Source organism: Diadema antillarum, unplaced genomic scaffold, assembly GCF_040938485.1.
Source record: "Diadema antillarum isolate AM-2024a unplaced genomic scaffold, OU_Dant_1.0 scf00000047, whole genome shotgun sequence".
NCBI classification, from domain to species: domain Eukaryota; kingdom Metazoa; phylum Echinodermata; class Echinoidea; order Diadematoida; family Diadematidae; genus Diadema; species Diadema antillarum.
In genome coordinates, this window is record NW_027270936.1 from 2,056,242 (window position 1) to 2,083,542 (window position 27,301).

General features: G+C 41.9%; 2 protein-coding genes across 2 annotated transcripts; both read right to left on the reverse strand.

Annotated features, from left to right (window-relative positions):
• Positions 1–466: 466 nt before the first annotated feature.
• LOC139715372 (melanin-concentrating hormone receptor 1-like) lies at positions 467–1,639 on the reverse strand. The gene has a single exon (XM_071626946.1). The coding sequence runs from the start codon at positions 1,637–1,639 to the stop codon at positions 467–469; it is 1,173 nt and encodes a 390-aa protein (XP_071483047.1).
• Positions 1,640–25,146: 23,507 nt separating this feature from the next.
• LOC139715373 (uncharacterized) lies at positions 25,147–26,988 on the reverse strand. Its single transcript, XM_071626947.1, has 2 exons — positions 26,963–26,988; positions 25,147–26,008 (listed from the first exon to the last, which is right to left on the reverse strand). Exons 1-2 carry the CDS (start codon positions 26,986–26,988, stop codon positions 25,147–25,149), a joined length of 888 nt encoding a protein of 295 aa, XP_071483048.1.
• Between the last annotated feature and the right edge of the window lie 313 nt (positions 26,989–27,301).

Sequence of the window (27,301 nt, forward strand, 5' to 3'; positions counted from 1 at the left end):
TTCAGATCCAAAGTCGGTCAGTCGTATAGTTGTGATTGTATGGGTACTGTGTAGTTTGCGGCGGGCTTTAGGCAACGCGTTTTTGTTTTTCCATTCTTAAAAAGAAAAAAATTAGAGTGGAAAACAGATGTCATTGAAGTGGCACACCGCAGTAAGCAGCTACAACCTCAGAAGATAAATAGAATATTTATGTTGAAGATCTTCTTTAACAAAATAAGAAAGCTTTCTTTACATTTCATTTTCACCTTACCGAAACAACAGGGCAGTCATTATAACGGGGATGATGTTTCACAAAATGAATTTTATCTGCCGTAACTGGAAAAGTAGATGGTAAATAGCGTTTTTATACGCCTTGCGTCTAAGTGTGATTATATAGCCTACTCAGAGAAGAAATCATATTGCATCAAATTGTATTCCTTTAAACATTGCTTGATTGCACTCGACTAGAATAACCATTTGAATCAACCTACAGAGTTTTCCTCCGCCATCCTTTCTCCGTGAATTGCAGATCATACATATTGTTCAGACATATTCTGGAATCTGTACGAGAGCGGCAACCCGGAAATGAGTGAGTGGAGACTGGTGTGTCCGGACTTCGATGGTCAATGTAATGTCTCTGACAAGATGTCATAGATTTTTTGGGACGAAAGCGGGGACTTTTCTTGTATTTCATACCGTTTATAATAGTCGCAATATTATCATCTCTGCGGCTCGGAATCATGTCTGCAACCATGTTGCGAATATCCCTGTAGACAAAGATGTATAACATCGGTTTGATGCAGCTGTAAGCATAGGCGAAGCAAGTGGTTGAGAAGAATGCTTTGACGTCCTTCCGCGTGACATGATCCATTTCGGTCGAACTACGAACGAGTGGAACGATGTACGAAGGTGCACAGAGAACGAAACCTGTCACGCCCAAAGCTGACGCGAGATGTACTATTTCCTTGGCTTTCTTAACACTGTCAGCTTGCGTCGGACGCCAGAGTTTTCCGCTCAGATTGGCCAAGATAGCAATGATACAGGAGGCCGTAGTCACCAGCGGCACACCAAGCACAAATATTGCGCTGTAGATTTCGTAGGAAAGTGGGAATTTGTATGGCCAAGCTACCATGCAGATATCTCCCTTTGGAGAAGGCTTGAGACCAGCAAAAATCCACACGGGGATTGCCAGTATAATCGCTAGTGCCCATAACACGATATTGGATCCCCATACGAACCAACCTTTCTGCTTTTGCAGATAGGTGTGGGGGTTTGCCACAGCAAACGCTGCATCGATGCTCACAAAACACAAGCTGTAGAACGAGATGATCTGAGTGGCGAAGTCGAGAGGTCTTATCATGGAACACACAACGCTACCAAAGATCCAGCTTTCCTGTGCAAACTCGACTGCGAAAATTGGACAGACAAGGAAGAGGAGTCCAAGATCACAAGCCGTAACGTTTTGTGTGATGCCATATAAGAAACACAATGGCCTTTTCTCTCTTTTCGACCGGAGACCAATCAAAATAAAAACGTTTCCGACGATTCCAATGATCACAATTATGCCTACAACACATGGTGCTACGTACCTTAGTTCTTGACCGTCGCCAGTGATTGAGGCGATTTGGTTTCGTCCAGGGTTGGTAATGTTGGAAGTCATTTTATTATTCACTCTAAAGACACTGCCGTTGTATGAATGATTAGAAGACCATGAACACCGTCACAATTCTGTATGTTTCTTTTAACTTCTTCAGAAGTGTCCACAAAGGAAAAAAAAGGCAAGCTGAACAACTGCCTAAAAATGACACACACTACTCACGGATACCAGGATGCATTCCATTCGAGAGAGTAAATGCCTTCGTACGTTGCTGAATTCACTGGAGCAAATAAACTTATTTCCCCCAGAGGGCAGGGGCCGGGTTTGAACGGACCGTGGCTTTTCCCACTGCGTTTTATTGGTTTGGCACATGAAAAAAAAGCGAGCAAAACTGTCTCCTCATATACACGATCACGATCCATTTAACAGAAGTTGATGAGAATCTTTTCCAATTCTTTAGAATCAGAGTAATTCCCGAAATTCTGTGATAGCTCACACATCTGCTAAACTGAACTGCTAATACTAAACTGCCGTTAAGGTTAACTATGCAGTCCATCCGAAGCCTCGTTAGCTGTGTTCATTCAATAGGCGAAACGTTTTGTTGCAGACTAGTCTTGGTCGAGATTACACGGCGTTTATTGATTAACAAATTGATCTTTCATCAGTGGCGTATCGGGGGGGGGGGGGGGGGGGGCAAGAAGTGGGGCACATGCCCCGGGCGCCACTCCTTGGGGCACCAAAAACGAAAAAAAAAAAAAAAACCGAAAAAAAAAAACCTCGCCCGGACGTGAAATTATTTTTCCCACATAAGTTCCGGACCCCAAGTCTACATTATAATAATGAACATTCATATGACTTGTGTCTTCAAAATAAGAGTACGCATGCGCGTGGACTTGTTTTTTATACCGCGGCGAGCTAGGAAAAGCGAAAATGAATAAAATGTCGACCCAGTGGCGTATCTAGAGGGGGGGGGGGGGAAGGGGGGCACGTGCCCCGGGCGCCACTCCTTGGGGGCGCCAAAAACGAAAAAACGAAAGAAAAAACGAAGAAGAAGAAGAATAAAAAAAGAAAAAAGGGGAAGAAAAGGAAGAAGAAGAAAAAGAATAAAAAAACCCACGCCCGGACGGGGGGGGGGGGGGGGCAGAAAACCAAGTCAAACAAGATAAAAACAACACATGAAGATGATGCGGACAAAATGACAATGTATATTGTGTTCACACATGTCATTTTATATTTAGCAGGCAAAATGTCACACGGAGCAGCGGCTGCCATTTCTTTCGTTCTGAAGCGATCGCCGATTGGATCAAAGGAGGGCGGCAACGGTTTCGAACATGGGGGGGGGGGGCGCAAAAAAATCAAACAAGATAAGAACAAAACGTAATGATGACGCGGAAATATACAAATTTCGGCTCACTCGCTCGTACTAATTTAGAGTATTTTTTCAAGTCCTCAGTTTGTTCGTATAAATCGTTATCTATAAGGCCGTCACTATATCTTGATTAGAATTGTATATTTAATAAACAAAAAGATGACAAGAAGTGCATGTTTTGAAAGCTGAAATACAAAAATTTTCGGCTCGCTCGCCAAAATTTGTCACAAAAAAGAGATAAGAACAAAACGTGATGATGACGCGGATATATGCAAATTTCGGCTCACTCGCGCGTACTAAGTTGAAGTATGGTATAAATCGTTATCTATAAGGCCGTCACTATATCTTGATTAGAATTGTAAGATTTAATAAGCAAAAAAAAAATGACAAGAATTGCATGTTTTGAAAGCTGAAATACAAAAATTTTCGGCTCGCTCGCCAAAATTTGTCACAAAAAAAAAGATAAGAACAAAACGTGATGATGACGCGGAAATATGCAAATTTCGGCTCACTCGCGCGTACTAAGTTGGAGTATTTTAGTTTGTTGGTATAAATCGTTATCTATAAGGCCGTCACTATATCTTGATTAGAATTGTAAGATTTAGTAAGCAAAAAATGACAAGAATTCCATGTTTTGTAAGCTGAAACACAAAAATTTGCGGCTCGCTCGCTGCGCTCGCTCGCCAAAACTTATCACGATTTATTACATTTAAATCACTCTCAAAAAGACCCCTTTTAAGTGCTTGAAAAAGCATCCAAAAGCATAAAGTCCCTACCAGGATGGGGTTGGGGTTGAACACTTTTTCAGAAATTAGGGGCGGAGATTTCCGCGCTTGCCCCGGGCGCCGATTTCCCTAGATACGCCGTCGACCTCCAACATTGTGTTGTGCTCGCATTCAGAATCAGAGGCAGATCCTGAACAATTACGCTGGTTAGAGGCAAGTAAAAAAAAAAAAACCCAACAACTTAAAATTACTCTTGAAATCAAAGATAGGCCTTATCGTCATCAAAGTGACTAGATCTTGGTCTATTCATGGACTCAAAAACTTACTCAATTGTTCTTGATCAATCATGGATGCGAAACGCGTGTGAAACTTTTGTGCCACTGCTTTTTGCACACACAACGTGCGCATGCACTAGTTCTTTTTTAGTAGTATAGTACTGTCTGTAGTATGGGGGAATGGTATCTATATGGGTGAGAATTTTGAACGATGGACAATTGCCAATTTTCGCACCTTCATTCTTTCCCTTAGAACACGCCAGGATGATCTAAGAAACCAGATTCTTTCATGTCATCTCAAAGCCTGGTAGATTTCCTGTCAGGAAATGTATTGTTTGGTTGACTTCTGACTGATATTTTTCATTTGACAAGGACTTAAAGCGTAAAAATACGGTAAAAACGCTATTTTCACAATAATTTTTTGTTTTTCAAACTAATGATGTGCCTTTTTTATGGTACGTGGCACCTAATATCTGACCATGTTCTGGATCTGATATATCATGGGTATGTACCACAAAATCATAAGAACTTTATGAGCACGCATTAAATTACAGAGAACAATTGAAATATCAAAGCCCTAAACAGACGAACGTCCGTGATGCTTTTATATCTATCGCTGCTGCAAATTCTACTTTGTTGTCCCAACTGTAATGTATACGAAAATTTGGTGTTCCATCTAATGAACATATCCTGCAAAAATTGTGCGTCTGCTGGCTGTACATGGGACGTAACATTCTTTTATGCAAAATTATACTCAGTTTTCGTCACGGACGTGCTTCCGCTATTTACTAATAAAGATCGTAGCCCATTAAACGTTATTGGCGATATTGTTCTGACTCAAAATCAACTAAGATCTAGCCACACGATAATATGTTTGTTTTGAGTTTCTGTCCATCCCTTGTCAAATGGGAACTGAAATTACATTTTTACACGAACCTCCGAGAAAAAAAGAACGTACGTGATGATTAACACGTTAATGAGTGGGACACCATCTTGCTTTGATGGCGAAGGTACATTTTATATACCTTTGACTCTTTAGCCGAGGAGATGCATGTCATGTTTGGAGCGGACTGAGGCTCGTCCGCAGTTTTTGGACCATGCAATTCACCGAAAACTAAGCAAATAATTAATATTTTCTCTGAAAAATCACCTTCTAATCCCCCTCTGAACAATATATATGTTGTAAGGATGTCAAATTTCTTATAACTTGCATTGACAATACTTTTTCAAATTTTTGAAAGAGTTAGGAAGGCTAGGTACTCTCTGCCGATTAGTTATCCGTTCTGGAACATGACCCTAGTAGTAGAACGAACGTCCGTGACAATTCCAGCGAACGTCCGTGACGTATGCAATCCGACCGATAGGGAGAACCTGTCCCGAACGTGTCCTCTATTCTTTAAAGCTTTTGGTTCCAATAGCGACAAATAAAGTTTTACAAAGTAAAAAATGAGTTTAGAGCAGTAGTTTCAGAATTTTTAAGGCGGTATGTGATCATGATGAACAAACAGTTGAAAATTTACTCAAAATTTTGCGCTTGATTTCCTTCTTATTATACAAAAACAGCTTAACACTGAAGACCAAATTATAGGAAAATGGAATTTTGCGTAATCTGTAATTTCTGTGCATTTAAAATTTCTTTCTAATGAGGTTTTGGAGACAATCTGCACTGTTACAGGTTCTTAAAGTTTCGCTAACGGACGTTCGGTCCGAGAAAGGAAATTTCTGATAATTACAAATGTATCACTGTACATTAAGTTAATGTTACTTGAAAATATTACCAAATTACTGAGTCACTCATACCCAAAAGTGAATAACGTTCAGCACTCAATTTACCTGTAATAACAAAAGGAAAACATTTTGGTCACGGATGTTCGTTTGTAGAATAAGTCCATGGATTACATAGTAGGAGAAAGAGAAGCAGTGCCAATTTTTAGTGATAGATGCTCTCCGTGAATATCTTTTGAGTAAGGTAGCCGCCATCTCAAACAGAACACATCCAGTTTTGGTCTCCATCACGGACGTTCGCTGTAATTGTCACAATATTGTATGCCTTAATGCATTCTTATTTTTCTCTTCACAACGATTTTTCTCTCATTCCCTAAGTAGCCTGTGCGTGCTGCGACCAAACAGAGAAAAAACAAAACAAAACAAAACAATTCCGAAAAGTCACATTCAGAATATACTGAAACAAAAAGGATGAAATAACGGAAGGAGTCTGTAATGGGCATGTGCCAAGAAGAAACGTAAAAGTTTCAAATGGACGTGGAAGCAGTTGAATGAAAATGAGAAGAAACAGAGAAGGGATCGAACTCCAACACACAGAGAAAAGAATTGCCAGTGCACTCCCGTTATACCAAATTCCTCTGGAGGAGCTTTTTTTGTTTGTTTGTTTATTTTGTATTCATCAAAATGCCGTCATAAGCGAACAAAAATAATGCAGTATATATTATTGTCTGATGAAAGCACGCAAATCCTCCCATTGTCATGACATGATGTTTTTTATACTCATCAATGAAAAGCAATGTTAATTTGTAATTCTGTCCCAGATTTTTTTTTTTCAATTTCACATTTAAGAGACAAAGAGATCGTCAAGCTCTTTGTGCTTTTTGTGCTTACTTTGAAAACACATGTTAAAAAAAGTAATGATTTAGAAAAGGTTTAAGGTTGCACTTTGATACGTTCGCTCTTCCAAAGATTCGTTATTCCGAATGTCCAAAGGTTTGTTATTCCGAAAATGAGAAAAAAAAATGTTCGTAGTTAATTCAGGAGGTTTCTTATAAAAAATGTTCTTATTCCGAAAGTTTATTAATCCGAAAATTAAATATTAAGGTTCACTATTTTTAGGTCCGTTCTTCTAAACGTGGAATGGGCCTGATATTCGTTTAGGTGAAAACGATTATCATGAGGTTTTGAAATCTGGAGGATTTGGTTGTTAATTTGTTTTTCCACATCTTGATAAACGAACCTGATTTTTCATGTTCCAATTAATAAACCTTCGATCAACCTTCGGAGATTCCTATCATTTACCGAATTAAAAAAGCTTAATTGATTATACGAACTCTATCAATTTTCGCATTGACAAACTGTATGAATAACGAGCCTCCGAAATGACGCGCTACAAAATGTTTGTTATAGCAAACCATATTGTATAATATCAAAGTCACAAACATCCACCCAAGTTATATGGACTTATTGTGTCTTGTTATGACGAAACTTCGCAGTATCGAACCTAATATCATTCTGACTAATATAGAAACACAAATTCTCCTCGGTAACAGTGTGTAACACAAGGAGCAAACGCAGAGGGATTTCTTCCTAACGTATTCGTTTGCCCTCCCCAGCTAAACTTCGTATTTCTATAACGGAGCACATTTCTTTTGTTTTTCTATGTCAATTCTTTGTCATATTTAGCTATGACCTTGTTCGTTTTAAGCAAATTTTGCATTGTAGATTTTAGATACAAATTTAGGACCTGAATCTTTACCTTGTGATAACGAAATTTCGATAAATATATTCGTTCTCAAGGATGGACTACGTCACTGAGATTACATGTACGTTTGTACGTTCATTTACGAGAGATGGAAAAACTGTTTTCTTTGTTTCCTCGGCATGCGAAGATAAACAACCTTTTATAATTGAGAATTGGTAATATCTCTTCAGGATTTTGCAGAGGAGTTTGTTCTCGACATGAAATCGCTGTTTGTTGTGAATAGAATGTGTTTCCAACTCAAGAGAGCTGGTTCAATATCTTGTTTGTTCCGAACGTCCGTGAGATAGCAGATGCGAACCTCCGTGATGAAAACTGTGCTATGTTTGTTGGGTTATAGAGACTGCCTACAGTGTAGATCGGATTCATCTTAAAAAGGTATGTTATTATTTGGGAGTAAGGATTAAAGTATGGGATAGTGAAATAAGAGGTCAAAATATTGAGTTTCTGTAAAATGGGCGTAAAGTGGAGAGAGTTAAGCGGAAGAGCAATATTTCAACAGAAATGACGAATTTGGTTAAATCATCAGTTGTCTACAATTACGTACAGGTTAAGAGTACAAGCTTGATATTCTGCCAACACATACACATGTCCCTTAAGATATTTCGTTACGATTTTGAACTGAATCAGATCGTTGAAAACTATGTTAAATGGTATTCAAATATATGTGCAGTACTATTCCTCACGGACGTTCGCTGCTCTGGACATGGTAAACTTCCGCGGTGAATAAAAACTTGTTCCTCTGGGAAAATCCTAGTATAATTGGGTTCATATAAAAGCTTGAGTTATACTCTTTCAGGTAAGATAAATGATTTGGAGAATTGCCTACTTTTTTGTTTTGGCTCAATTGTACATCGATCAAAATTCTGACCCATATATATAAAAGTCTTCGAACTACTGCTGCTGCTGCTGCTACTGCTCGCACTTGCTCGGTGCGCTCAGGCGGAACGTCAAGGGCATTCATAGGTCATTGAAAAACTGCCTGTGTCATTCCCACTAGGCAGGAGGCACTTAGTTGACTCAATACAGCACTAGTTTCTGTCAATTTTATGGAAAGAAATAATAAACTGTGAAGGAATTATGAAAAAAATATTATGTTCTGTGTATTTTATTCATAAATCCTCCTCATTTCGACCTATCTGTAATCACATCTTACCCACTTGCAAATCGACGTGTCCATAACGTCCTCGAACCCCCCCCCCCCCCGACAGCTCTGGAACATTCTATTCAATGACGGGGTTTTTATTTTGCAACGTTATCAAATAACTCTCATGTAAGCAAGTTCTTACTATGGCTAATCTATCTAATAATGTATCATAATCTATCTATGCCTAGATAACCGAATTCAAATTTGCAGAGACATAGAAAAAGATATGTTTTACAATCGTAATATGTTCAACTACTCATTTACCCTGTGCTGAAATCCGCATGTCTGCTCCCCACGAGCCTGCTGAGAAACTAATCAATATTCATGTTTACAGCGCGCATGTATCTTTGTTGCCCCAGCAACTGCAGCGATTTCTAACGCGTGGTATCGTGATATCGATCTCCTCATAGGGTGCGTGACGATATCTGATTACTCTGTGTAAACGTGTCGAATTACATTTAGTGCTAGTGAGTGTGGCGTAATTTCTCTAGGTTTCCCGTCCATTTTTCTCTCTTTTTTCTCTCTTTTGCTTTCATATCATTTTATCTCTTTTGTTTTCAAAGTACAATCGTACTTCTGAGAGGGTTTTTTTTTCATTTTTCAAGTGATTATCTCGTTTTCAACAATTTAGAGGTGAGTTTTTGTTCGAGTGTTTGTTGAGATTTTTGATTGAACATGATGTAGATTATGTACGTGTGTGCGAGAACATCGTACTTTGTATGGTACGGTATACCCACTCGTTTGTTTCCGTGTAAGCATTTTTACCGTAGAGTGTCTTCATCGTTCGTCTTCCAAGCATCGGGTTTTCACCCTAGTTTTCTTCATCGTAGTTTTTTACTTCGATTTTTTTTTTTTTTTTTTTTGCGGTGCAAGATGTTGTGTGTATTTTTTCTACGGTAGAATGCCATCGTTGATGATCTTCGTGTATTCATTACTAGTTTTCCACCTCCGTTTCATTTTCGTGTACGACTAATGTCTAACGTAGCTAGCTAGGTCTGCGATAACTGCAACCAAGCCCCAACGTGCAGCGCAGGCATCAATGTAGCGGCGCGGTCTCCGGGGCTATGTCTGCGATGTCTGTATCGTTTGCTGATGTGTTTTGTGAGCTGAGAGTGGCTATGATGGGAATGATATTCAGGGTTTTGCTGTGGTTGAGATGATAGTGATGATGATGATGATAATGATTCTGGTGATGTTGATGTACGAACCGTTATGATGATGCAATTTATCTCATGTGACCATGACGTTGATGATGGCGAGTACGACACGAGTAGCCTAGCCTAGGCCAATGACGAAAGCTCGAGAGTGACAATGAAACGGGGGCTGATGCTCGCGCGTGCACAGGAGTGGTCTAGATCTAGAGCCCTGCATTTTATCATTTTTCCCCTTTTGCTTGTTCACTCGGGTTTAGTGCTACCGGTACCAAAATTTGTGTCTCTGAAGAAACTCAACCAAAACCTTGACAATAAAGTTTGCATCAGGTCTATTCTGTAGTAAATATTAGATCTAATGGCGATGGTAATTTAGTTTTCATTTAGAACTCAATGAAATCCCACTTTCTTTGCTCATTTTTCAACTAATAAATTATTTAGAACTGTACTTAAAATCTGATGTACTGCATTCACCATTGTGTGAAATCAATTAAAAAAGAGCCTGCTGAGCAGGTGTTTCATTCTATCCTTTTCATTTCCTCCCTATCCTTTTGGTTTCCTTCCTAGCTGTCACTTTCTTCTTTGACCCTGGATGGAAATAAAAATCCCATCTTGCCATGTAAAGACAGAACACATACCATCATGGAATATTATGACATTAGAATAAAAAAAATATGTAAGTGATCAAAATTCTTGTTTGTGATAATAAAAAATAAATGAAAGGTGATTTCTTTATGAAGCAGTTCTTTCAAATGTCCAACAGCTTCGATAATGAAGCAAGTTACGTCCGATTTGTTTCTTACCACACAAATCAGATATCGCCACGCACCCTGAGGAGACCGATATCACAATACCACGCGTAAGAATTCACTGCAGTTGCTGGGACAACAAAGATACATGCGCGCTGTAAACATGAATATTGAATAGTTTCTCAGGCTCGAACCTCTGATAGGTGTTTCAGCCAATAAGAGACATTCAAAAATAGATTTCTTTGCGTAAATTATTTTTCAGAGTCCCAGTAAGGATCTCTGTGATTGGTTAAAATCATTTTACAGCTCCTGGCTAAGTCTCTGAGGTCGTAGGACGCCCTCTTTTGGTCATAGATAATGCAACCCACGCTGGTTGTTGGATCTGACTGGGATGGGTTAAAGACTCCAAAATCTATATCTAAGAATGAAAATGTGTGATTTCTTATTCTCATGCAAAGTAGATATAGTATGAGATACAAAGATATGAAATAATCATTTGAAAACACTTTAAATGTAGATCTAGAATGTTTTTTTTTGTATAAACACACTTACAAAAGTAACTTCTTGACCTTTGCATTTTTACTATTGTTTATGAATGATATAAAATGATTTGTGGACTGAATGTGTCTTTCATAAAAAAAGCTTATCTTGCAATTAGCGCAACATAAAAATGGAGATAATTGAAATGAAAAAAAATGTACAGTGCATAGATGAATGAAAATAATTGAGTGTATGATAAGAACAAAAAATAACTGAAGTGTGTGGAATATTTCACATGAATCAAGAAAATATTTGAAGTGATGTAATATTTCACGTGAATCAAAGAACTGCCCTTTATTGTAAAAAAAAAAAAAAAAAATCTACAGAAAAATCAACAGATGAACAACTACATAAGGACTACTAAAAATTACCCAAAATAATTCTATGCCAAAAAACAAAAACAAAAACCGCCAAAAAAATAGTTACAAACATAACTACATAAAACTACCGATGATAATCCTCAACTACACAAAATAATATGCAAAAAAGAGAAAAATATCTTTTAAAATCAGTTGAAAACAGACTAAATAAAGATTACTCAATACTACAGAAGATAAAAAATACAATTGTACTGTATGCCAAAGAAGAGAAAATTCTGCCATAGAAAATAAAAAAAACCAACTATATAATAACTACTTATACAAACAAAACAAAAAAGTTCTATGCAGAAATGAAAATAAAAACAAATTTCTACCATAATATTTACAGTTATAAACAACTACTCAATACTACCCAAACAATAATTCTACTTGCTCAAAACAATAACACAAATGTAAACTATACACCGTTAAACGACGCTGTCATCAAAATACATATCTGAGGGGTCTAGGAACGCTACCCCCTGGAAAACCCCCCACCGGATAACTACCACCCGGATAATTACCCCCCCCCCCCAGGAAAATTCCCCCCTAGGGCAACTACCCGCCGGACAACTACCCTCCAAGGGCAATTACCCTCCAGGGTAATTACCCCCTAGGACAACTACCCCCTGGACAACTATCCTCCTAGGGCAATAACCCCCCAGGGCAATTCCCCTTTAGGAAAACTACTCCGTGGATAACTACCCCTGGATAACTACCCCCCCCCCCCATAACTTCCCCCTGGATAACTATCCCCCGGAGAACTACCCCCTGGGTAACTACCCCCGGAGAACTACCCTCTGGATAACTACCCCCCGGAGAACTACCCCCTGGGTAACTACCCCCCGGAGAACTACCCCCTGGGTAACTACCCCCGGATAACTACCCCCCCCCCCCCCAGATAATTACCCCCCGGATAATTACCCTCCGGATAACTACCCCCAGATAATTACCACCCGATAACTACCCCCTCCGATAACTTCCCATGGATGATTACCCCGGATAAGTAGGCCTACAACTCCCCCTCCCCTATATAACTATCAAAAGGAAAATTACCCCCAGGACAGTGCACCACGTCAATTACCCCCTGGATAACTACCTCCCGGGTCATCGCCCCCCTACTCTTACTTTTAATAAAAAGAATATTATTACTACAGGAAACGAAGTTCTTTGTATCATTTGCCAGGAATTACGGAGATGCCATACTGATACTTCATCTTTTGAAAACAACATCTTAAGGATTTACGATTTGTATCGTTTGCATTTAGGACGATTTATGCACAAGCTTAATTTCTCCCTTTTGTATTTTGATTCTATGTTCATCAAAAACGAAACTGTCCCTGCATATCCTACCCGGTAATCCAGTAAATGTCAATGCCTTTAACCAAAACTATTTTCGCTAAATCTGTATTTTCTTTTACTGTTCCGAAATTTCGGATTTCTCTTGATAGTATAGTATAAAAGAAGTTTTAAGTTTGAATGCCTTTACCATTGAATGAAAGACATTTTGAAGAAATGTTACACTTCACTTTATGCAATATTTTTTTTTAACCACAATCGTCTATCGTTTACCACAACTCCATGTAACACTTCTTTATTTTGAGGAGCTTATATCTCATGCCTCACGTGCCCTGGTTTTGACCCATCATCTTCCTCTTCCCTCTCGCTTTTCTCTGTCCATGTACCGTGAAGGTAGTCTATTCCTGTCATTCATTACTCACCTTTCCTCTTTCTCTCATTACAAGGGATTTATCTCGTTTGTGTTCATGTGCAGTGCACTCCCGTTATGACGAAATGCTCAGGACCGGCAGTTTTTTGTTTGTTTTTTTCGTTTTAACGAAATATCGTTATAACCGAACAAATATAACATGCAATGTATAACGAAAAGAAGGAAACCACGCATAAAAAATTTATGTTTGTTTAATCCTCATCATACGCTGGAAAGCTATGTGAAACGGGAGAGTACCTTTTTAATTTCGTCTAAATATTACATTTTAAAAAGAGCATAAAGTTGTTTGTGTTGTCACACATGTGTAGAAAATGACGGTGTAGGATTTGGTTACAGTTCGCTATTCGAAAAGGTTCTTTTCTTACTTAAGTACTTTACTCCGAAGGCTCCTTATTCCGAAGTTTCGCCATTCCCGGGATTCCGATGGTTTGTTTATCTGAAGGTTCGCATTTCCGAAGAATCATTATTCCGAAAGTTCATGATTTAGATTAAACTAATATATTGTTCATTTTCCGAAGGTTCGTTGATCTGAAAATGAAATGAGGTTCGTCATTCTGAAGGTTGATTATAAATCAAAAAAAAAAAATGAGAAAGGTTCACTATTCAGAAAGTCCATTGTTCCGAAGGCTTTTTCATCCGAAATGAAATAAAGTTCTTTATTCCGAAGAAAGTTTGTCAATGAAAAAAAAAATGAGAAAGGTTAGTTATTTCTAAGATTTATTTATCTTAAGACGATTATAAGGATTGCAATTCTTAAGTTTTGTTAGTGTACTCACCTTTTTCCACCATGGATTAACGATTCTTTTTGTAGTGTTCCGATTAACGAACGTTTTGAATTCCTATCATTTTCGGACTAACGAACCGTATAAGAAAAAAAATAAGAACCACATTTTATTATCGGATTGACGAACCTTTGGAATAACGCCAAAATGTGCTTAATATTTCTTTTCCGAACTATTACGGACATTTAGTAGTATCAGAATCTGTGTGTTTTGTATTAAAGGACTTCGGAACAATGAAAAAAACCTTATCTGAATTCAGATTATTGTATTACAATAACGCAAGTTCCCCTAGGAAACTGTGCGTGATACACGGAGTGAACATACAACGATGTGAAGCGTTCGCTCATGCATGCAGAGACGCTATAAAAATGCTTGTTCCGCTACGCATTTTCGAATGCGATCCGCATTTCGTTGTAACGGAGCACAAAATTTCTTTTGTTTTTCTTTGTCAGTGGCGCTCAGAAAAGACTTCGTGATAACGAAAATTTTGTTATAACCGTCTTCGTTATAAGCGAATTTTGTACCATGGACTTTTGGGACCAGAAGTTTTGCTTCGTTACAACGAAATTTCGTTATAACCGTGTTCGTTGTAACGGGAGTACACTGTATCTTTATTTGTGTACTTCGTCTCTGTCTTAATTTGCTTTCTTTGCATTGTTTCATCAATTTTGTAACTGTTTTACTATTATACCGTTAACGCTCTTGATTTCAGAATTGCCCTACTGCATCATTGGGCATTAACAGCTAGTATATCAAGGATGCGGGAAGAGATTGTCACATCCTTGGTATGATCACCGCAGAGCATTACCTCCCTTGACAATTACTCCTTATCAAAATTAGGCTCTAAACAATCACCCCTCTTGCAATAACTCCCCCCCCCGAAAATTACGTCTCTCATTGTCATTTTCGAACAACGTTTGCTATTTAAATTGAAAAAAAAACCCAACAACATTTTTTCATATCGTCTGGTTTTGGTCGAGACCTAACTTCAGGTTTTTAACATCTTTTGGGTGAGATAATTAAAAACCCCTTACGAAATATTAAAGAGCATGTTATTCCAAGAAGGATTCAAGTTTTTGTGAAAAAATAGTCTTAAAATGGCCTGGATAAAACAGAGCAGCCCTTATGTAAAAAGGATTCTGTCAACTACAACTCTCTAGATCTATTCAAAAAGAGGGTGCAGGACAAAAGACTTCGTTAACAACTAGGGGTGTTTTGTTAAAAAAAAAGAAAAAGAAAAAAGAAATACCGTTAAACTCGTAATATTGTACTCTTTCTAATCAGACTAGCTTATATTTGAACTTGATTTCCCCTTAAAGTGTCGAGAACATTTAATTTGAAAACTAGCACAATTCTTCTTGTATGTAAAATAAGCTGTAATTTTACTCAAATGACAGATTAGGGCACCGTTTGATAAAAGTTGACAGTTATGACATCTTGTTAGTCTCTAATAATTTCAATAAAACCATGGGTTCTGCTTGATTGATAAGCTCGAGTCACTGACTTGTTACCATGGACCTGCTTTGATCGACCTACAACGATTGGTAATTGTGTGGAACTGACAGCTTGTCAGGACTGATAACTTTCATGAAACCGTGCCCGGATCCTATCAGAAACTATGGCTTTATATCGAAGGGTCCCTCACCAATGTTAAGGGAATATGAATTGCAGTGAAATCAACTCTCCTTTTCTTATGTTTATCGCCTAATGTGTTATAATGGTAGAAAATGACAAGCCAAAAGAGTAAATGATGACAGTGTAAGAGAAAGGTGCATTAATGTAGGGCCTACATGAGCTTAGTCTTCTGATATGGTGTTATGAACTTACGGAAAAATTACAACGGGTGTATGGTAACTTTCGGGGGGGGGGGAGGGAGGGTTGTCCAGTGAGTAAGTATCAGTAGGGGGCGGGGTTCGGGGTATGGTTATGGGGGGTATCTCGGGGTGGTAATCCGGGTGGTAGTTATCCTGGGGGTAGTTATCGGGGGGGGGGTAGTTATCCGGGGGTAGTTATCTGGGTGGTAGTTATCCTGGGGGTAGTTATCCGGGGGGTAGTTACCCAGGGGGTAGTTCTCCGGGGGGTAGTTATCCAGGGGGTAGTTATCGGGGGGGGGGGGTAGTTAACTGGGGGTAGTTCGGGGGGGGGGGTAGTTATCCAGGGGGTAGTTATCCGGGTGGTAGTTATCTGGGGGTAGTTATCCGGGGGGTAGTCATCCAGGGGGTAGTTACCCAGGGGGTAGTTATCCGGGGGTAGATGTCCTAGGGGTAATTGCCCTTGGGGTTAGTTGCCCTAGGAGGGTAGATGACCGGGTGGTAGTTGCCCTAGGGGGGAATAGACCTGGGGGGTAATTATCCGGGTGGTAGTTATCCGGAGGGTAGTTGCCCAGGGGGTAAGTGCCCGGATACGATATCCCACAATTGCGTAAACTATTAAAAAAAAATCTGCAGTATGCTTGGGTGACTCGCACCTCGTCATAGTTAATTTTTGTTCATATTTGAATCACATGTCGTCACTGAAATTCTATGAAATCCCCTTTACATGCAGGAAAAATGCTGAAAATTCCAATGGAATCACACGTTTACTGATCGATATCGAAAATTTGCAGCTATCGTCGCCAAACGCGAACGATACGGAATAGTTGTGCGCTAAGGAAGGGGCCCCTCAACTCGTCACCAGCGTTCCCATAGACTTAGCACGTAAAAGACGTGTGCGGGTGACCGTGATGTTCCCATAGACATACACGTAAAAGATGCGTCCGGGGACAGTGGTGATAGCATTCTAACACGTATTCCGATTAAAATTTCAGATTTTCGCGAAAAACTGTTCGGTTTTCACCACAATTTGCTTGGTTGTGGTGGCCCTGCCAAGTTTCAAGCGTACTGAACACATTCCCGGTCATAACTTTTTGTTTAGTGTGCTTAACAGTTAAAACAATTAGCGGGGTGACGGTATTCGGACCCCTGACGAGGTGCGGGCACCTCTCTATACTTGACATGGGACGCCGAGGCGCGTAGCGCCGAGGCAGGTAGTTATTGATATTATTAACGTCGGGTTAAATTCTTGGGTAAATTACAGAATACCGACAGCCAATCACGGAGAGCGCAAATCGCTCTGAAAAGAGCGTAATTGAAGGGGTCGGTGCAATATAGTGCTAACACACAATTTGGTCAAAATTGAGTTACATGCATTTTCATAATCCTTATCCTTCACTCTAACCTCCGTGAAAATATCATATTTGAATTCAACCAATAAGATGGTAAAAAATGCATGCATTCATGTTTTATTAATGTACAATGTATGGACTTTCCAAAGATTCAACAGCGTTTATCTCAAAATGACTATTGTGTGGGTTAGCACTATATTGCACCGACCCCTTCAATTACGCTTGCCGATAGCAACCATCAAAAATATTAATCCGATCTGCGATACGGTCCGTGATTCGGCTGACGACGATTGCATTTGTTAACATGTGTTTTCTTTGGTCTGTGTTGTGAGATTGTGGTATTCCTACGTGGTTTTCGGGGGTTTCGGGAGTATCCCTCGATAGCGATAATAATGTAGTTCTAGATCATGATGATGCTCGTCTAGACTAGCCGTTAAAATTTACCCGAATTTACGATGTATACTCACGTTTTAAGGAGTTGAGGATAGTCCGTATCCTATATAGAAATCGATAGAAATTTAGGTGAGATTAGAAAACAATCACTTATCTAATTGCTGGTGCTAGCTTACAGTAGAGCTTACGCACTGTATGGGTGCGCTTGACAGCTCACTATGTTGACAGAGCTACCAAGTCTCACGCATTGTGAGTGAGACTCAAGCATTTCGGGTCTGTCTCACGATCTCACGCATGACACCCATTTTTCTCACGCATTGGGAGCATAAAGGAGTTAAGTGAGAGCTGCAATTGAAGGCATATTTACCTTTTATGTTTCAAAATAAGTAAAAAATAGTCACTTAAGTATGGACCAGCTAAAAATTGCAAAAGCTCCCTACCGTGGAAGGGCGGACACCCCCCCCCCCCTTCAACACCATCCCCTTTAGTAGGGCAGATATGTAACAAAAATTGGTCGAAATGCTCACATCCGGCAGAAAATATGAAATTTTGCATATAGGGGTATTTTGGGGCGCTGATTTCAAATATTGCCGGATCCAAGAGATTTGACCACGGGGTCGGCCGCCATTTTGAATTCCAATATGGCCGCCATCACAAAACAAAGTCAAAGATCCCTATCTTCAGTTCTGAATGACCTGTGGCACCAAAATTTGGTACACATGAGCGTTTTGACACATTGAATTTGATGACAGATTGATTCGGAGTGTCTGACAAACATCGAGTGGCCGCCATTTTGAATTCCAATATGGCCGCCTCGACGAAATATTCAAAATCCCTATCTCGATTTCTAAGTGGTGAGTGACCCTGAAATTATGTGTAAACAAGTATTTTAACATACTGAGTTAAAATATTAACTGATGTGATATGTCTGACAAACGCATGTGCCTGCTATTTTGAATTCCAATGTGGCTACGAAGACAAACATCACGACTAACACTCACGGGCATGTCAAAAAGTGCAGCAAAAAGGAAGCATAATGCACCTTTCACTGACGTCACAATGTAAATACATCAGCGCGCACTCTATCAGTTACAAACGCGCGCTCAATCAGGTAGCCTACTTTACAAACTCGAGATAGAGATTTTCAACACTCCAACATGGCAAATATGTATTAAATTCAAATTGGCTGCCGTGCAGCTTGTCAGACATATCAAATAAGTCTGTTATTGAAGTCATCATATCTTCATGCTTTTATATATCAAATTCCAATGGCTAATGTCATTCAGAACTGAAGATAGGGATCTTTGACGGCGGCCATATAGGAATTCAAAATGGCGGCCGACCCCGTGATCAGATCTCTTGGATCCGGCAATTTTTGAAATCAGCGCCTCAAAATACCCCTATATGCAAAATGTCATACTTTCCGCCGGATGTGAGCATCTTTTTCACATATCTGCCCCACTACTTGCTCAGTCGCTTCGCTCCCTCGCTCACGCACATGCGCGCGCACCGAGATGCTGAGTCATGAAAATCTCACTCATGAAAATTTTTTGAACTTGGCATCTATGTGTTGACTCTATGCAGTAAATACATACAACAGTACACATAACAGCCTATGCGTACGTGTGGCAGTGGTAGCGCGTATTGAGTCTGCAGAACGCGCGCATGTTTACTAGTACAGTGTGTAGAGTAACGGGTGATTATACTGAGTTAGTGTCAAGAGTTACTCTACTCACCGTGGCGGTTCTAGACGATCGACTGTGAGTAGGCAGGACTGCTATGACGACATGGACGAAGGATCGGAGGACGGCTATCGAAGATCCCGGGCGATAGGCGTCACCGCTGGATTAGCGAGCGTCGTGATGCTACAGTGTCAACACGCGTTAGCCGAAATGTAACCGCGAGGGTTATGTCCTGAGTTATTGCACACTCCCGGTAAAAACAAAGAATAACACGTTTCCCTTCGCGTAGAGAAAATGAAGGTAATCCAATGAATATTCCGAAACACAAGATCCACTTGCAAGATATCCAATAAGACATCCACGAAAGAGGAAAGTAAACAGGTTCCCGAAAATATAGATACAATGACTAAACTCCTAAAACGCGACTTCAGACTATATGTGTACGAGACTGAGCAGTAAGAGTAGAGTGATGTATATCCATAAATGACGAGATCGCGACCTCGACAATCGGTGACCACGGCAGGAAAAACAACGTTAATTGGTTAACGTAAAATATGCTGAAAACTGATTGGTCCACAGTCTTTATGAAGGTGTGGCGAACACATGAAACGAAGAATGTTGACACTCACATATAAAGCGATGAATGTTGATACTCGCGAATGGCACGCGAAGAATGCTAAATTAAGATCACCGCGCGCGTCTACCACGCGCGTAACACCAGCAATGTAAACAAAGCGAAGAGATTATACCACAAGAGGGCGTAGTCCAGTGGGGAGGCAGCCGCGCGAGGGAGCTGCCATTTCGCGTTGTGGGAGTCGCCATTGCACGGATCCTGTACAGTTATTAATCAGTAGATGGCAGCGCACTGTTTAAAGGGGAAGGCTAGTAACTGATCAGTGGGAATCAGTGGAAATGCTGGGAGATGATTGTTCCAATCCTTATGGGATTCATTCAAGAGTTCATTGTATATCTATTGTTGTGTGAAAATGATTTGCTTCAGAATGGTCTCATATTCAAGTAATGTGCAGTTTAATGCTTCCAGGTTAGCGTCCCTGGTCAGTGACGGAGCATTAATCTGCACATTACTTGAATATGAGACCATTCTGAAGCAAATCATTTTCACACAACAATAGATATACAATGGACTCTTGAATGAATCCCATAAGGATTGGAACAATCATCTCCCAGCATTTCCACTGATTCCCACTGATCAGTTACTAGCCTTCCCCTTTAATGCGCTCGACTTGAATATTCGGCGCAGTGATCTTGCGTTGTTTTAGTGTGACGTCACAATGGTCATGTTTAAGCGTCATAATGGTGCTTATGTTGTTTGATTTTATGATGTGAGTGGGAATGTACGCGAAACAAACGTCATAATGCTCAAGTACTGTCTAGTCTACACCCAAGTTCCCACTGTTTATTTTGCGAACAACAAAAAGGTCTGGACTCTACCAAATGGTTCAAATGATATGATATCATCGTAAAAACTAATATTTAAACAATTAACCACATTGTGATTCTGAAAATGAAAATGTGTAATGAAGAATAACATATCATTCCAGATATGATATGAGAAGATATGACTTGAACGTAGACTTAGATCCAGTGCCAGGAGCTGAGTGTGCGCTCCCTCTTCAATTTTGGACGCACTATTTGTACGCACGCTAATGGCGACTACTTACTCTATAGGTATAATCTCTTTAGTGAGGTTCACACCTAAGTCCCTTTACCTTAAGGTTTTCTAAACCTCGAGGTTTTGTAAACCACGAGGCACTAAACTACAAGTTAGCGTAGATGTAGACGCATGTAGTTTAGAAAACCACGACAAAACCTTAAGGCGAAGACACCACGACAACACCACAAGATTTCTTAGGGTGTTGTCGTGGTTTAAGCGCGTAGTTTAAGCGCGCTGTGGCAGCGCGCTGAAACTATGACAGATGTGAACGGAGTTTTGTTAACCACGACGCTCAGTTTTTTCCACAATAGTGCGCAACCCTATGGGCAGCGCCCTTTATTTTCTATCGTAGTTATGTTTATCTTGAGGTTTTGCTAACTGCATGTAGGTGTGAACGGCATCGAAGTTTTGTCGTGGTTAGGGGAACGCATTTTTGCGCTCGTAGTTAGTATAACTACAAGTTTTTGGATAGGTGTAGACATGGCTATAGAAACAAAGGGTGCGTTCGAGCGCTCTAAAGCGAACCAAAGCGAACTGAACTAAAGCGTACCGTACCGTACCATGCCAATTTTGGTGCGTTCGAGCGCTCTGTGGAGAAAGCGTACCTCACGAGTTATTTTTAGAAAAGGTCACGCTTGTTTACAGCAAGAATGTCATTCACCTCTCGCTTGAACTACTTACAGCTATCCCGAACAAAGAGAATGATGTTTTTGCATTGTGACGTATGCGCATGATACGCACATGCTTTACAACGAACTTTTGGTACGCTTTGGTACGCTTTTGGAGCACATCGGGAAGTGGTCCACATTTGGCTCGGTACAGTACGGTACGGTACACTTTAGGAGCGTTCGAACGCTCCTCTGGCGCGGGTACGGTACGGTACAGTTCGCTTTAGGAGAACGCTCGAACGCACCCATAGCAAGTAGGTCGGCTCCTGGTTCAATAACCTGCGGTCAGTGACCCAGTAGTGATCCATGTAATAACTATACAAAAGTGAAAGCGAGGTCACTACATCTACCCCCTCCCTAGAGAGTTGCACAATGGAAATGAAGCAACAATCGATGAAAGGAAACACGTCACAGTTTATGTACAGCAATATATACAAACATATGTCCTATGTAGCAGGCAGAGCTGATCACGAAATGACAAAAATCAGCGTGTAATGTGAATGAGGAAGATCCAAAATGTGTGAGTCCCTTCATCCAGGATCAAAATAGTCCACGAATCTAGCCGGCCACCTAACATGGCGACCTGAACGAGTCCGTTTAATCTCGGGGTGGTCTGGCGCAGGTGTTGGCGGCGTGGTCGTGTCAGTCGATGATGAGGATGATGGCTCGGTCTGATTTTGGTGATCTTCCAAAAATGCAGGCTTGATGCGGTCCACGCTGACATTTTCATGTTTTCCATCAATGTCAATGGTGAAAAACTTGTCATTGCGGCGTATCACTGCAAAGGGGCCTCGGTAAGGAGGTTACAAGGGCTTATTCACGGCATCATGACGGAGAAACACATGACCTGAAGAAGTAATTCCGGATGTATCCGTGATGAAGTGTGTTGCTGCCGTGTGGGGGTGGGGCTCAACTTTTGCATCAGCTGCTTCAAGCGATGAACATAGTTCGTGGGGTCGATATAAGCTCGTCAGGCTTTGTTGGTGCAACAAATTGGGCTGGTAACTTTAGTGCCGTGCCAGAAACCAACTCAGCACAGGAGCATTGTATATCCGTCTTGATTGCTGTACGGATGCCTAGCAAGACCAGTGGTAACACCCCAGTCCATCGCGTGTTGTTGTGAGCCTTGATGGCTACTTTAAGTTGACGGTGCAAGCGTTCAACTAAACCGTTCGACGCAGGATGGTATGAAGTTGTACGTATGCGATTCGTCCCAAGCAAGTTTGCGAGTTCATGGAAGAGTGATGACTCGAATTGTCGTCCACGATCAGTGGTGATAGTGGTGGGCGCGCCAAATACCGCTACCCATCTGGCGAGAAAAGTTCGTGCGACCGTCTCGGCCGTGATGTCCGGAATCGGTATCGCTTCTGGCCAGCGTGAGTAGCGATCAACACACGTCAAAAGATAACTGTTGCCTGCAGAAGGAGGAAGAGGTCCGACAATATCAATATGTTGTGAAAACCGTGCATCCGGCAGCGTGAACGTGCCCAGTGGTGCTTTGTTATGTCTATGCACTTTACACTTCTGACACTCAAGGCAAGTACGAGCCCAGCATCTAACGTCACGATTGATTCCAGGCCAAATGAATCTCTGAGTGATGAGTTTCCATGTTGCCCTGATACCTGGGTGAGACATGTCGTGAAATGCATGAAAAATCGTGCGACGATGCTTTCGTGGAACAAAGGGGCGTTGATGTCCGGTAGAGTCATCGCACCAAATGAGACCGTCATCAGCTGGAAGAGGGACACGCTTGAATGAGAGAGAGGGTGATTGACGAATATCGTCCCAGTCCTGATCGTCCTCCTGATCGATGGCGAGTTGATGAAAATCAACGATGGGGGAAGTATGTAGTGCATCTACATGAAGGCGAGAAAGAGCATCTGCTATACAGCGTTGTCAACTCCTTTTACATGCTGGATGTCAGAAGTAAATTGCGATATGTAGTCTAAATGTCGCACTTCTCGCGGGGAATGCCGGTCTGGCTTGGCATGCAGAGCATACGTGAGGGGCTTGTGATCAGTGTAGAGAGTGAGTGTCCTTCCCTCTAATAAGTAGCGAAAATGCCGAACGCTAAGGTAAGCAGCGAGTAGCTCCCTTCCAAACGTGCTATATCGCGTCTCCGGGGGTTTCAAACGCTGGGAGAAGAAGGCTATGGGCTTCCATACCCCATGTGGCAGCTGTTGAAGTACACCCCCTACAGCTGAGTCTGAAGCATCTACCATGAGACTTGTGGGGAGATGAGAGGAAGGGTGAACTAACATGGCTACATCAGCGGACCTGTTTCACATTGTCGAACGCTGCAACTCGTTCACCTGTCCAGTCTATGGGCTTGGTTGAACGTCTCGGTAGATCTCTCAGAGCGTCAGTAAGTGGAGTGAGAATGTCAGCTGCCTTGGGAATGAAACGTCTGTAGAAATTGATCAATCTCAGAAACCTGTGGAGCTGTCGGGCAGAAGTAGGGCGAGGAAATTCACGAATTTCCTTGACTTTGTCGCTGAGAGGGCGAATACGGTGCTCATCAACCTGATGGCCGAGAAAGGCGAGACATTTCACACCAAAGATGCACTTCTGGGGATTGATGATAACACCATATTCGGAGAGGCGTGTGAAGAGGGTGCGAAGATGGTGCTCATGCTCTTCGTGTGTGTCGCTGGCAATCAGCAGGTCGTCGATGTAGGTGTAGACGAACGGTAGACCACGTGTAACTTCATCCATGAAACGCTGGAAAGTCTGAGCAGCATTTCGCAGTCCGAACGGCATGCGTACAAACTCAAACAATCCAAATGGGGTAGTTATGGCAGTCTTATGAATGTCGTCAGGGTGGACTGGGATTTGGTGATAGGCTCGAACCAAATCAATCTTGCGTGATGACGTAAGACGTAAGACGTAATGTCGTAAGACGTGAAGTCATGGAGATGTGGGACGGGATAACAGTCTGGCACCGTTTTTGCATTCAAAGCTCTGTAATCTCCACACGGTCTCCAATCACCAGGCGTCTTTTTAGGTACCATATGAAGAGGAGAAGACCAATTGCTGCTGGATTGTCGTATGATCCCTAAGTCCAACATGTGATCGAATTCCCGCTTAGCGATGTTGAAGCGCTCTTCAGCAAGACGACGGGGACGAGCTGCAACTGGTGGACCACCCGTGGTGATGTGATGTGTGACAGAATGCTTCACAGCTGTGTGGTTGTAATCCGGGCGTGTTATCCCAGGAAATTGCAGGAGAATAGCATCATATGGTGAACCGCTATCCAAACGTGAAATCACTGGGCTGATGGAGGATGAATCAGAATTTATGCAAATTCCATGCACGCTCAAACTCGTGGTAGCATCATGAAGATGACGATGCTTGACGTCCACAAGCAGGTTAAAGTGTCTCAGAAAATCTGCACCAATGATGGGCTGACTGATGTTAGCGATGATAAATACCCACCTAAATGTCCGGCGTAAACCTAAGTCCACTGTAATTGAACGTTCTCCATACGTGGTAATGGGCGAATGATTCACAGCTTGCAATGTTACTGAAGCACTGGAAGCTCGGTGTTTGTCTGCAGTAGTAGGTGGAATAATGCTGACTTCTGCCCCAGTATCAACAAGAAAACGTGTGCCAGAAAGTTTGTCAGTCACATAGAACAGGCGACTAATGGGCTGTCCGCCGGCCGCGCTCGTCGCAGCTAGTTGCCGGCTGGCTGGTTTCCCGGCGTCGAAGAAGGGTGACGCTTATGCCAGGAACAGGGGGGAGTGCATCTCTTGGCCTTCTCACCAAAAGACCAGTGATACCAGCATTCGCTCTCTGGATGTCGTTGCTGTGGGATCGGGCTCTCGCTGCGACTACAAGATGACCTGCGGGAACGCGAGGAACTGCGATTCCGCGAACGATGACCTTCCTTCACTGTGGCAATGAGTGCTTGCACCTGTGCCGTCAGCTGAGCTACCTGAGCGATGAGATGCTGTACGTCATCGGGGGCGCTTGCTGTCGGCGTGCTGATGGCTGGTTTTGCTTCCACGCTAGCAACCGAGGATGGAGCTGCCACTTCCAAGATACGATCAGCAAGGGCTGCCGCCTCGTTGATGTCCATTGTTTCACTGGTTGAGGCGAGTATCAGCTGGACATTTTCCGGGAGCCGCTGTACGAACAGGTGTCGGAGCATGCTCGGCTCAAGCGTCTTATCGCCGAGATGTTGCTGCATCCGTCGAAGGAGTTGAGAAGGGGTTCGATCTCCCAGCTCTTCGCTGATTAGAAGCTTATTAAGCCGCTTTAGCTCTGAAATTGACATGCGCCGAATTAGCTCAGTTTTCAGTTTAGTGTACGGCTCAGAAGAAGGCGGGTCGACGATCAAATCGCGAATCTCCATGGCAACCTCTGGCTGAAGCGAGGAGATGACATATGGACACCGCGTCTTCTCCCGGACGATGCGCTTGGTGTCGAAAGTCGCCTCAACTTGGGCAAACCATACTGCTGGGTCGCTGGACCAGAAGGGTGGTAATTTCAAAAGACCAGCGACCTCTGTTCCAGTTCTGTTCCTGTTCCAGCCTCTGCGACGGCCGTGGGGTCAGCCTTCGTGTCGTCGCTCTGCTCCTGCTGACTCATGATGTTATTCAATATCACGTTGGGGTCACCAATGTAGAGTAACGGGTGATTATATTGAGTTAGTGTCAAGAGTTACTCTACTCACCGTGGCGGTTCTAGACGACTGTGAGTAGGCAGGACTGCTATGACAACACGGACGAAGGATCGGAGGACGGCTACCGAAGATCCCGGGCGATAGGCGTCACCGCTGGATTAGCGAGCGTCGTGATGCTACAGTGTCAACACGCGTTAGCCGAAATATAACCGCGAGGGTTATGTCCAGAGTTATTGCACACTCCCGGTATAAACAGAGAAGAATAACACGTTTCCTTTCGCGTAGAGAAAATGAAGGTAATCCAATGAATATTCCGAAACACAAGATCCACTTGCAAGATATCCAATAAGACATGCACGAAAGAGGTAAGTAAACAGGTTCCCGAAAATATAGATACAATGACTACACTCCTAAAACGCGACTTCAGACTGTATGTGTACGAGACTGAGCACTAAGAGTAGAGTGATGGATATCCATAAATGACAACGAGATCGCGACCTCGACAATCGGTGACCACGGCAGGAAAAACAACGTTAATTAGTTAACGTAAAATATGCTGAAAACTGATTGGTCCACAGTCTTAATGAAGGTGTGGCGAACACATTATATAGATGATGACTGGCGGGGGAGGGAACATACCGAATGTTCCACCCGAAGGGTTTGAAATGCTATTGAGGGAGGTTATATGTCCCGAGACGAAGTCGAGGGACTTATAGCCTCCCGAAATAGCATTTCAAACCTTGAGGGGGAACGTTTGGTACATGTTCCCGACAACAAAAGTCATCGTCTGTTATATTATATGGGTTAGTCAAATACGTCAACGCCAACCACCAAAGATCGTAGAGATCTGTAGGCTCCTACGAACTTTGCAGCCACGGCCACCATGTACATTGTACCAGCAAAGCGTGCATGTGCAGCTAGCGCGCACTACGCACTACAATAACTCGCTCGCGCAGAGCCAAATTCACTGTGCGCGCGATCCTACGCGTAGGCATTCTGTCATTTGTTACGTGGAAATGTTTTCCCATGGGAGAACATAACGAATGTACCTCCATCACGTGACTCTGTTTAAGCAATCACTAACCAGTATTTGACTAACCCATTTCATATAAAACGATGAATGTTGACACTCACATATAAAGCGATGAATGTTGATACTCGCGAATGGCACGTGAAGAATGCTAAATTAAGATCACCGCGCGCG

Coding starts and splice junctions, on each gene's coding strand:
- LOC139715372 (XM_071626946.1), bottom strand. CDS start 1,639: ATGACTTCCAACATTACCAACCCTGGACGAAACCAAATCGCCTCAATC.
- LOC139715373 (XM_071626947.1), bottom strand. CDS start 26,988: ATGTACATGGTGGCCGTGGCTGCAAA. Junction 26,009..26,962: donor ATGGTGGCCGTGGCTGCAAA/GTTCGTAGGAGC, acceptor CGGCCGTCGCAG/AGGCTGGAACAGGAACAGAA.